Here is a 13,085-nt window from a genome sequence, read left to right on the forward strand (position 1 = left end):
ATGGCAACTAATTTGCACAGGAGGAGGAAGTATTTATCTGCTGCAGACCTTTTGAAACGTTTCTATATCGTTCATCTTTGTAATTTGTGCTTTTGATTTCAGAACCAGATAAACAGCAACCATCTCCGAAGGGCTGAGGAGGAGGTCAGCAGCCTGCAAGGGAAGGTGCAGTATGTGTCAGCCCAGAACAAAGGCCTGCAAGCTCAGCTGTCTGAAGCAAAGCGCAAACAAGCTGAGATTGAATGCAAGGTAACTTCGGGGCTCTAGCTCCCTTGTCTGGCATATACAACTGTAGCAAATCCAACACACATCACAGCAAAGCATTGTTAATGTATCATTATTTAAAGCAGTTCCTTACCCATTTATTGCTATTTTTGACATATGTGGTAAGAAGGGGTCCACAGAGAGGAAACGTGTTCATTTCAGCTCCGAGGACCCCTAATGCTGGTACTTCCTGGCTGTTGAATTCAAGGAAGGCCACTTTCTATTGGCCCGCCTTATCTGGCAAATTTAAACCGCCATTTTGTTTGCCTTGGAGGGGACAGTACCAACGCTACATTTACATGTATGTATCTTAGGAGCCAGGGGTCCCCAGGACTGAAACCAACAAGTTTCCCACGTATGTAAAAAATATATAAATAAGCTTGCAGGGAAAATTCTGTGTATCAGAATCTAAGTACCTAAAACTAAACCAATATTAAAGCGAATACGTTTTTGGACTCTTTCTGACTGCATTATGTTAAATGGATGGCTTAATATTTTGTTATTCCTGTTCTAACAACTGAGTTACAAAACCCACAAGTGCATTTGCTGGCTTTCCACAGGTCCCCAAACGTGCTTCATTCAGGCTTTGTAACATGTCACACAGTGGTTATGCTCCAGACAAAGGTTCTGGTTAGTGATATGCAAACGAGCACCCATGTTTCACTTCCTATTTGTTTTTTACATGAACCATGTGCCTGCTTTATTACACATCTAAGGCTGCGGACATAGTGCACGCAGCGGCGCACCGCACAAACAAATGAATGTAAGTGCACCAGTCCGGCCATGCTGCGTGCTATGCGACGCGCAGCATTGTGGAAGGATTTTGAGCAGACCAAAAAATTAGATTTTTTTCCATGACGGCCGCATCATGTGAGCGTTTCCTCCAATGGGGGCGAACCAGCCTGGTGACGTCACGGCCACGCCTCCCCATCGCGTGAGTGAACAGTTTGCTAAGGCAACGGCTCGCGTGCCTACTAGCGCTCTGTCGTGTGCGCACTATGGCCGTAACCTTATACTGGTAAGCCTGGGTCAAGGATTTGCACCATCAGTGGTCCCACTCAGACAGCTGTTTTGTCTGTTCCAACTGCTAAAATACATTTAGAGCCCGGTACTATGAGGAGATTAAAAACCCGTCCAGTAATGCTGTAGGAGACATACGACATATTGTAGTCACAGTGGGTTTTTTAGTTCTTAAAGTGGCAGTCCCTCCTAGGACCAAGGTTACCTAATTCCAGTGACCCTATTAAGGGGTCTCATCTGGGTAACTGATAATTTTTATTTACCCAAATCTGACACCTACAAGTAGTTGTAATTTATTTTGTAAAGTTAGTTTTTTTTTTTTTGTGGCTGTTCCCTTTTGTCTTTTGTCATTGGCTGGAGACAGTTCCCTCTCCCCTTAACTGTATTAGTTATCTGATGAGAACAGGGTGGAATAAGGGTAAAGATAACACTTAACTGACTTCCCCATACCGATTCCCTTAAGAAATTAACTGGCCAATTATGTGGGATTGCATCTTCAAACTGAGACCTGCAGCTCTGGTGTAGTTGAATGTCATTCTGCTATCCTCCATACTGCCAGAGAGGGTGTTGTGTATTATACAAATGTTTACTTCACTCCCGCTATTGAATGGGTTTGTACATTTTAGGGGCCTGGCATTATACAAAACTATTCTCCTTTCACACCTGGCATTTCTTTTGAAGTTACAGCTGGAAGGAGTGACTACCTTTAAAATCTCTCAGTTGTGCACTCTTTGTAATCTCTGCATTCTAGACATGGTGTTATAAATTAGAGCTGTAACACTGAGCAGTTATTAATTAAGGCTTTGACATTAACCAATCAGGATGCTCCATTAAACAAAGGACACATTGAACTGGATTTCCAGTTACGGAATTGTGTGATTAGTTTACATTGTCATACACGCACTCCACACTGAAAGGTAAATTTCCACATGCGATCAAATTAAACTATTGGCAGCTGAAGGGTAAATATATTAAAACACCGGGATTGGTGCCATTTTGTTTATGTATTCTAATGTCGCTTTTGAGAATTTCTTAATGTTTGTAAACACAACCTGTTTATGGTTGCACTTGACTCTCCCAAAAAGGAGAGAGAACGTTTCAGACCTTCAAAAATTTTAAAAATAATAATTAGATTTTTTTTAAAGTATCCAACAGTATTTGTACCTATTAAACCTGGCACTGCCATTGGTATAGTCCGGCCCAAACAAAAATGAGATGGTTCCTTTCAATATTATGGCGTCAAAGGAGCTCTTATTTCCAGAAATTCCATATATTCTTACCCAAGAGTAAAGTTCCACTAAACCTCTTAAGTTATAATATAAGGCCTCGGGCCCCCCCTGCCTGATGTAATCAAAATCACATGAAAAAAAACCTTTATTAAACGGTATACAATGTAAATACAAATATGTCTAAGGCCGCGCATATAGTGCCCGCGACGTCATCCGTCGCCGCTAGCGAAAGTTGTATTACGCTTTGCGGCGGTGTGGGCAACCAGGCCATTGATTGGTTCAGGGGCTGTCACATTAGGCGACAGCCCCTAAAAAATTAATATTGCCGGCTTAAAAAAATCGCGTCGCCACGTCACGCTTACTATAAGCGCACGCGGCGGCGGCGACAATGCATTTGTTTTCGGGCGACGTCGCTTCGCCGGCACTATAAGCGCAGCTTAAATACTTACATACTTCAACAGCTCGCTCTTGCAAAATTAGGCTGCGTCCACGCTGCCGCTGAGAGCGGTGACATAACCAACTCTCCAAGCATGAGCACAGGGTGTCCTGCATAATTTTGCAAGCATGAGCGGGGAAGTGTTTACACTTTTTTTTTATTATTTCTGTACATTCATAGTATGAGTGATAAAGTGGCAGCCTACCCTTTCACTTGCAGAGGATCGCAGCGAAGCAGGTTGCCAGCGGAGGAGAGCAGGACCACAGCGCTATTGTAGGGCAGACACCGGAGGGAGGGGCGTTTGACATCACAGCGCTGGGGCGTGCTCCTCCCCCGTACCTCCGAATCACGTGGCCCCACCTGCACTATTCTGTTTGGCCGCCCACGCGCGCACATCTTTTTCGCCTGCGCAGCCAGGTTTTGCTGCACGCGCCACGCCTAAATAATCTTGCGCCCAGGGCGTCCCCCCCTCAGTTTGTGCAACGCTGCATTCAATCACAACACCCACACACACAATCACAACACACACACAGACAACCAACAGGCACAGCACACACACAACACACTGCAGTCTATATATACACACACACACACACACACACACACACACACACACACACACACATACACACACATACACACACATATATATATATACACATATATATATGTGTATATACACACACACCAGGTGGGTGGGGAGAGGGAGTAACTAAGCCTGCTCAGGTCCCCCCATGTGCTGCTGAAAACGGGCGGGTAACAGACAGGAGGAGGAGGGCTTGTCTGTGTGCAGGGATGGCCCCTCTGCAAGGCCCTGCCCCCGCAGCAAGGCCCCGCCCCCTCAGCAGGCAGCCACAGCAGGGAACTGGAAGCAGCCTCAGCACGGAGCTTCTGGCCACCCGTGCACAGCTCTGCCCGCCCCCAGGTTTCCCCGCACGCAGCCTGCGCCCCCCCTACATAATCTTGCGCCCCCCAGTTTGCGCACTGCTGATATAAGCGACTTGCACTGTTGCTAAAGATGATTCTTTCCAAATGGAAGTTGACAAATTAACACCGATGACAGGGATATAGCTTTGTATCTTGGACCTGATATGCACGTGAAAAATCGAACCACCATGGAACAGCTTTTATACTCCAAAGCAGTACTGGAATCCAGCTTCTGGTGCAGGAAGTTCAATTTAGAAGAAGTATCACCTGAGGAGAACCTTGTTAAAAGGAGAAAAAGAGAAGGTATGGTCTCACCATTGTGGTAAATTCATCTAGAACTGACTAACCGAAAGCAAAACTAAAAAAGTGGAAGGAGAGGAATGATTCATTGTGGAAAGCAATTGCTACTGACTGTAATAGGTTATGAATTCTCATCTACGGGACAGAAACTTTCACAGTCATATTGAACAGAATAGCTATATATTCATGCAAGAACGAAATCTAATATTTAAAAAAATAAGTACAAAACAATCAAATGAATACATTTTTGTTTTTATTTTGGAAGGTGAAGATACTCAAAGATTGAATGACCATTATCTAAAGTAGAAGATGTTTTAATTCTAGAACTATTCTATCGCAAATTAATTTTGCTTAACAATCATTAAATTATTTATTTATTTTTCTTCCACTTAAGAGTCTATACTTGGTAGCTAACATTTTGAAGAGAACCCTGAATTTATTTAGACCTATGAAAAAGAAATACATGATGGACGAAGCCATAATAAATGTGGACTACAGAAAGGTTTTAGTAACCCCTTTACTGTCCAGAAGTTCTAACACGTTGTCCTGTTAATATTTAATTCTCTTTTATAGCTTTCTCTTGTACTGGTCGGACTTAAGCTTTGGAAGAATGAAATGTTTATTGTTGGCATTGTCTAATTCTTGTGACAACTTAAGTCCATTGCCTTCTTACCAGTGGTGTAACTATAATTTTTGGGGCCTCCTGCAAACATTTTTTAATGGCCCCCCTTTCTCTCACTCAAACCCCTCTCCCTCCTCTCAAACTCCCCCCCCCCTCCTCTCTAATGCTCTTCTCCCCCCCCCCTCCTCCTCTCCAACGCTCTCCCCTCCCTCCACTCTAATAAGAGTTATTGGGTTGTACAGTTTGGGGTCACCTTCAATCTATTTTAATATCAACCCAAGACTCAGTTCACCTTTAAATATTCCATTGTCAGTTCATCCATTTCACCTATAAAGCATTCATTTGAATCTGTTGGAATTACTGTATGTGGATATGTGAAAATAAATAAGCTGTCCTTTTTTCCTAATTTTAGCTGCAAAGACAATTAGTTTGAATCCTTTCTTTCCCAGAACAAGGAAGAAGTGATGGCTGTTAGACTTCGAGAAGCAGACCGCATTGCAACTGTGGCAGAGCTTCAGCAGCAAATTGCGGAGTTAGAAATTCAGGTAATAAACAGGGAACTTTTTTGATTCATTTAAATGTTTCTTCACTTAGAAATGTGAATGTGCAACTTCAGCCACATGTATACCTTTCATTCTCTGCACATGGTGGTTCCCTCACTCTGGGGCACTTTGGCACTGTTACTGTAAAATTCTGGGGGGAGAAATTGAGTAAATTGATGCCATCACTGCCAGATACATACTGATGCAGCGGCCGTTATTCGAACACTTCACGCATCATGTACATCGGAATCCCAATTTGAAACCGTGGGATGAATTCAGCCTTCCCCCACTAAGATGTGAGCGCGGCGAGAGCAGAAAATCGAATTTTAGTGTTCTGGCTATTAAAAACATGAAATTGACACAGTAGCACAGTACTGTACACATTACAATTCATCCATTTTATTGCAAACGAAGAAACAGAATCCATGAAATTCAAACAAAACATTCACGATAAGCGCGGGTGCCTGGGGTGATTGGCCGTGTTCATGCTGCGTGGGGAACAGCAGAGAACTCAAAATCGGCGCCAAGATGTGTTCGAATAACGCCCGCTGCATCAGTATACACCAAAGAATAGGGTTGCCAGGTGGCTTCTCCAAAAATACTGTACACAATGGTAAAAGATGAGCCCCCCCTATCCCCAATTCATATAAAAAATACACCCCCCCCAACACATATTAAAAAAAATACACCCATCCCCCCAATACATATAAAAAAAAATATACACCCACCCCACAATACATATAAAAAATACACCCCCCCAATACATTAAAGAAATACACCCACCCCCCAATACATGATAAAAAAATACAACCAACCCCCCAATACATATAAAACAAAATACTCACCCAATCCGTTTATAAAAAAAAACACCTTCCCAATACATATATAAAATACACCCACCCCCAATACGTATAAAAATACACCCACCCCCCAATACATATAAAAAATACTCCATCCCACCAATACATATAAAAAGTACACCCCCCAATACATATTTAAAAAAATACACTCCCCCCACAATCCGTTTATAAAAAAAAAAAAACACCCACCTCCCCCAATACATATAAAAAAAATACAACTAACCCCCCCCCAATACATATAAAAATACACCCACCCACAGCAATTTATATATAAAAAATACTCCACTTCCCCCCCCCCCCCTCCTCCTTACATGTAAAATTCAGACTTACCTTGGGGATGGGCTCAGGTCGGGCCCGGTGCCTGGTGGGGGGGGGGGAGGGGGAGAAGAGAGGGGCTGCGGCTGCGAGAGGTCCAGCGACTGGTCAGAGCTGGGGCCTCCGGCCCTGACTCTCACCCAGCTGCAGGCTTCTTCCACACGGTCTGTCCCATGCCAAGGTGGTGTGTTTGAGGCTTGCGTATACTGATCTGTGTGTTTGATTTGAAGTTCTGGTTGGTTAAAGTGTGTGCAGTTAGAAACAGAAGCAGTTTGAACAAGGACGCGGGTAAACAAGATATAGTATATTGAAGTGCAGTTTACTGTTGGTACTTATAAACTTCATAGTTGCTAGAATGAGCAGGATTGAAAATGCCACTCAATGCATCTCTTGCCACATGTATGTGCACTTGGAGCAGCTGTTCCAAGGAGCATACCGCTGTGAGAGGTGTGAGCGGGATGTCTCTTTATAGTCAGAGATTGCTGATCTGAAGAGGCAACTTGCAATATTGAGGGACATTGGCAATCTTGAAAGGGGTTTAGAGCTCACTGAGCAGGCCCTTCCTTCGACTAGTGGTGCAGATGGTGGTGGTGTTAGTGAGGAGCAGGTAGGTAGCTTGGTTGCTGTTAGTGAGGAGCAGGTAGGTAGCTGGGTGACAGTTAGAAGGGGAAGCAGGTGCAATAGGGAGAGGCAGGTCGTTTCTGAGCTGACACATCCCAATAGATTTGCCATGTTGAGTGAAGATATTGGGAGAATCGGGGCAGAAATGGCAAGGCTGGGGGAGACCAATTTCTCTAGCAGCCAGGAGAATAGTTCCTCCAACACAGTGGGGACTCAGGATGCTCCGATAAAAAGAAAGATTGTGGTGGTAGGGGACTCCATTGTTAGGAAGGTAGATAGGACAATCTGTTCCCATGATCGCATGACCCGAACAGTTTGTTGTCTCCAGGGTGCTCGGGTTCGGCACATTGCGGATTGGGTAGACAGATTGTTGGGGGGGACTGGGATTGACCCGGCGGTCTTGGTACACGTTGGCACCAATGACAAAGTTAGAGAAAGATGGAGGGTCCTACAAAATGATTTCAGGGATCTGGGCCAAAAGCTTACGGCTAGGACCTCCAAGGTAGTATTTTCTGAAATACTACCAGTGCCATGCGCTACCGCAGGGAGACAGTCAGAGATTAGGGAAGTTAATGCATGGCTAAGAAAGTGGTGCAGGAAGGAGGGTTTGGGGTTTTTAGAGAACTGGGACTCCTTTTCTGAGAGGTGCCATCTATATTCTAGGGACGGATTGCACCTCAATGAAGAGGGATCTTCTGTGCTAGGGGGGAGAATTTTAAAAAGGTTGGAGGAGATTTTAAACTAGGATGGAGGGGGGAGGGGAATTAAACCGATAATTAACTAAATGGAATAGAGGAGGATACAAAGGGGTTATGGAGGTAGAATGAGGGCAAGTGCGAGTTTGACAAGCAGTGAGACACCCATAGTAAATACAGATAATACTAGAAAACTTCTAAAGACTAAACCAAGTGGGAGCAGAAAGGAAGGAGCAGATAAGATTATAGTACAGGCTGAAAAAAAACTTAAATGCATGCTTGCTAATGCAAGAAGCCTGACAGATAAAATGGGGGAGCTTGAATTAATAGTTGCAAGGGGGCAGTATGATATCATAGGCATTACTGAAACATGGTGGGATGAAACTCATGACTGGACAGTTAATTTAGAGCAGTGGTTCCCAACTCCAGTCCTCAAGGACCACTAACAGTGCAGGTTTTAAGGCAATCCTCTCGGTTGCACAGGTGGCCCAATCATTGTGACTGAACCACCTTTGCTCAAGCCGGGGTATCCTTAAAACCTGCACTGTTACTGGTCCTTGAGGACTGGGGTTGGGAACCACTGATTTAGAGGTTTATTCCCTTTTTCGGAAGGATCGAACAAATAGAAAAGGAGGAGGAGTATGTTTATATGTTAAACCGGATCTAAAACTTATTATAAGGGAAGATGTTTATGAAGGGAATGATGAAAATGTAGAGACCTTGTGAATAGAAATTAGCAGTGGAGGTAAAAGTATAAAGAAAATGTTTGTGGGAATATGCTGTAAACCACCAAATATCTGTGAGATTGAGGAAGCTAAAATACTTTTGCAAATGCAAATGTAACTGGGTCATGTTTGCATAATGGGGGATTTTAATTATCCAGACATAGACTGGGGCAATGAGATTAGCATTACAACAAAAGGAAACAGGTTTTTGGGGGTGCTTAAAGACAATTATATGACTCAAATTATTGAGGAACCAATCAGGAGAGGGGCAATACTGGATGTGGTCATATCAAACAATGTAGAAGTAATAACAAATATTAAAGTCCTGGAACATTTGGATAACCGTGATCATAACATGGTCTCATTTGAAATAAATTATCAAAAAACAGATTACAGTACTTGGGTTCAACAAAGACCTTAAACTTTAGAAAGGCAGATTTTAATAAACTGAGGTCTAATCTACAAGTAATACATTGGGATGATGTTTTTGCAGGGAAAAATGTAGAAGATAAATCGGCAGTCTTTAAAACATTGTTAGAAAAGCACACTTACCAGTGTATACCCTTGAGTAATAAGTATAAAAGAAATAAGTCAAAACCAATGTGGCAAAATAAACAGGTAGGGGAGGAAATGAACAAGAAAAGGAAGGCGTTTAGATTCTTTAAGTCAGAAGGGACGGAGACATCATATCAAAATTATAAGGAATGTAACAAAAATTGCAAAAGGGCAATCAAATTAGCAAAAATGGATAATGAAAAAAGGATTGCAATAGAAAGTAAGGTCAACCCTAAAAAGTTCATTAAGTACCTTTAATGAGAAAAGAAAATATAGGACCCTTTCAGAGTGATATGGGCAGGCAGATTATTGGAGATAAGGAAAATGCAGAGGTATTAAACAAATTATTTGCCTCTGTGTTTACCAGGGAAGAATCAAGTTCAATAGTAGTGCCGCAGGAGGAAGCCACAACCTCCATATTAATGAACAATTGGTTAACTGAGGAAGAATTTCATTAGCGGCTTGAAAAAATTAAAGTAAATAAGGCAAAGGCCCCGATGGCATACATCAAAGAGTTCTCAAGGAGTTAAGCTCAGTAATAGCCAAACCATTATATTTAATATTCAAGGACTCCATTTCCACAGGCTCACTACCACAAGATTGGCGTAAAGCAGATGTGGTGCCTATATTTAAAAACGGAGCTAGATCACAACCGGGGAATTACAGACCTGTAAGCCTGAATTCAATAGTGGGGAAACTACGTGACCGTTTAATATGGGATAATATTCAGGAGTACCTAATGGAAAACAAAATTATTAGTAATAGTCAGCATTGATTTATGAAGGATAGATCATGCCAAACTAACCTTATTTGTTTCTTTGAGGAGGTAAGTAGGAATTTAGATCAGGGTAATGCAGTTCATGTGATCTATTTGGATTTTGCAAAGGCTTTTGGTACGGATTCACACAAGAGGTTGGTGTACAAAATAAAGAAAATTGGACTCAGTAATAATATATGCTCCTGGATTGAAAACTGGTTAAAGGACAGACAACAGAGGGTTGTCATAAATGGAACTTTTTCAGGTTGGGCTAAAGTCGTGAGTGAGGTACCTCAGGGATCGGTAATGGGACCCCTGCTTTTTAACTTGTTTATTATTGACGTTAAGGTTGGCATCGAGAGCAAAGTCTCCATCTTTGCTGATGATACTAAATTGTGTAAGGTAGTAGAATCAGAGCAGGATGTAGGAGTGCTTGTAGACAGCAGGCTTGGCAATAGTGCCCAAAGTCATGCAGTAGCTGCAAAGGCAAACAAGATCTTATCTTGCGTTAAACGGGCAATTGATGGAAGGGAAGTAAACATAATTATGCCTCTTTACAAAGCATTAGTAAGACCACACCTTGAATATGGAGTACAATTTTGGGCACCAATCCTAGGAAAAGACATTATGGAACTAAAGAGAGTGCAGAGAAGAGCCACCAAATTAATAAAGGGTGTGGACAATCTAACTTATGAGGAGAGGCTAGCTAAATTAGATTTATTTACATTAGAAAAGAGGCGTCTAAGAGGGGTATGATTACTATATACAAATATTTTCGGGAAAAATACAAGGAGCTTTCAAAAGAACTATTCATCCCACGGGCAGTACTAAGGACTCGGGACCATCCCTTAAGGTTGGAGGAAAGGAAATTTCACCAGCAACAAAGGAAAGGGTTCTTCACAGTAAGGGCAGTTAAAATGTGGAATTCATTACCCATGGAGACTGTGATGGCAGATACAATAGATTTGTTCAAAAAAGGTTGGACATCTTTTTAGAAAGGATAGGTATACAGGGATATACCAAATAAGTATACATGGGAAGGATGTTGATCCAGGGAATAATCCGATTGCCAATTCTTGGAGTCAGGAAGGAATTATTTTTTCCCTTTATGAGATATCATTGGATGATATGATTCTGTTTTTTTTGTTTGCCTTCCTCTGGATCAATAAGTAAGTATAGATATAGGATAAAGTATCTGTTGTCTAAATTTAGCATAGGTTGAACTTGGACGTACGTCTTTTTTCAACCTCATCTACTATATAACTATGTAAGGTATTGGATGCTGACATGCGCCAGGCCTCCCAATCACGCCGGCGCACAACGGAAGCTGAGCCCAGCTGACTTCCATCGAATGGATATTTAAAATATAGTGTGATATTGTACTCACACGGCCATGTGTGGCACTGAATCCAAGCAGTGGTATCTTTGTCTGCAGTGTTCTATTCTGCAGCTGTCAACTTTTGTTCCTTTTCGAGTTGTTAGCAGTACAGCATCACATTGATGAACGAAGCATTATCGTATGTGAAACGCGTTGTTCATGCAAGGACCTGACCTGGATCTTTCTGACCACATATGGCCACAGTAGCCTGCCTAAGCACCTTGACTGCTGTCCTGATTACCAGACGCGGGACCAGGAGAGCACTGTGCGGAAGTCGGCTGCGTTCACCGGAGGCGGTCACCTACATGTGAGTGAATTGTTACTCACTTTTTAAACCTATAGAAAATTACACCTTTGTATTTGATCCTGCGGTGTCTTTTCTCTTATATGTATATGGCACGAGTAATGGAGAAAGTACCTGTGATGCTGTACTGCTAACAACTCAAAGGGAACAAAAGTTGACAGCTGCAGAATAGAACACTGCAGACAGATACCACTGCTTGGATTCAGTGCCACACATGGCCGTGTGAGTACAATATCACACTATATTTTACATATCCACTCGCTGGGAATATTGATTATTATTTGTGTTAGTGCTATATTTAACTGTGCACTCCTGTCGGTTTTGCGCCTCCATATTCTCTTTTTCATATCATATCACGAGGATTGCGGGAAGATTCTCCTTTGGGTTGAGCAGCAACTATACATTTTGGGCCAGTATTATACGTTGGTTTTCATTTTTTTTTTTTCATCCTTCACTGTTGTGTGTTTTAAATTGATTACTACGAAGAGGGAGCGCCCCAGTTTGCCCATACCTGACTGCCAGCGAGCACTAACGTCAGAGAGACCCGGCGTGCATCAGCATCAGACACCTCGGCGTGGAACAGATAGTGAGGGAGAAGCCTGAAGCGGGGGGAGAGCTGGGCCCGGCGGCAACTGCTCTGACCGGCTGCTGGGCCCCCCGCAGCCACCCTATGTTCCGAGAGAAGTAATACCGGACACATCCGGTATTGCCTTTCATTTTATACCTAACACGGGGGCAAAATACCGGGTTATCCGGTTCAAAACCGGACACCTGGCAACCCAACCAATGAGAGGTCCTGTTGTGCAATACCATAGTGTGCTGTCTTAAACCGGGAGACACCATTGGCTCAGTACATAGTTGGTTTAAAAAAAAGTGTTCCATTTGCTTGTCGGTACTAGTAATGGTGGGGTTATTGAAACGCCAATATTATGAATGCGTAAAGGTATATTGGTAATGCGCGCACACACATATCAATGCATCAGTGGCAAGGTCAGATATTAATCAATGCTGTATAGACCAAAATCAATGAATGCATGAGAAACACAGATTTTTGTTATCAATACATCATACTATACTCACAAGAACCAGCTGCATTCTGCCAGTGTTCCCCATCCACCCGATAATATGAAATATTTTTAATAAATGCAGACTATTTGAGACCTCCAGGAGATTTTTGGGAGTTCTGCAAGTATGAAAGAAAAGGTAAAAACTCTAGATGTTACTGTAACACATGTCCCCCCTCCCCCTCTGGGAGATTTCACTGCTACATGGTATGGTGTATGTTGCATACCTGCTGGCTCACAGTAGATCTGAGCTTCCCGCATTGTTGTAGGGGAGAACAGAACAGGCTTCTGAGGTAGTAACTGATTCTTACTCACGGTGACTGCGCCTCCATCTCTTGCAGGCCCCAGGGATGTGGAGACAATCCCTGCAGGAGAACTTACTTCCACTCCCCCTGATAGATTGCAGTCTCAGGCAGGAAGAATATCTTCAACATGATCACTTTATTTGTACACACAGTTCACACTGTGGTT

General features: G+C 42.8%; 2 protein-coding genes across 2 annotated transcripts in view; one reads left to right on the top strand and one right to left on the bottom strand.

Moving 5' to 3' along the window:
• RPL5 (ribosomal protein L5) overlaps positions 1-13,085 on the bottom strand; it is a 293,177-nt gene that overhangs the window by 250,818 nt on the left and 29,274 nt on the right. The gene's annotated exons all lie outside the window — the stretch shown is intronic.
• The window catches only part of EVI5 (ecotropic viral integration site 5), a 203,470-nt gene that overhangs the window by 109,961 nt on the left and 80,424 nt on the right, over positions 1-13,085 (top strand). The window contains 2 exon segments of the mRNA XM_075615534.1: positions 103-249; positions 5,248-5,343. Of these exon segments, the coding sequence (XP_075471649.1) occupies positions 103-249; positions 5,248-5,343 (243 nt within the window).

Source organism: Ascaphus truei, chromosome 10 (genome assembly GCF_040206685.1).
Source record: "Ascaphus truei isolate aAscTru1 chromosome 10, aAscTru1.hap1, whole genome shotgun sequence".
Lineage (NCBI taxonomy): Eukaryota > Metazoa > Chordata > Amphibia > Anura > Ascaphidae > Ascaphus > Ascaphus truei.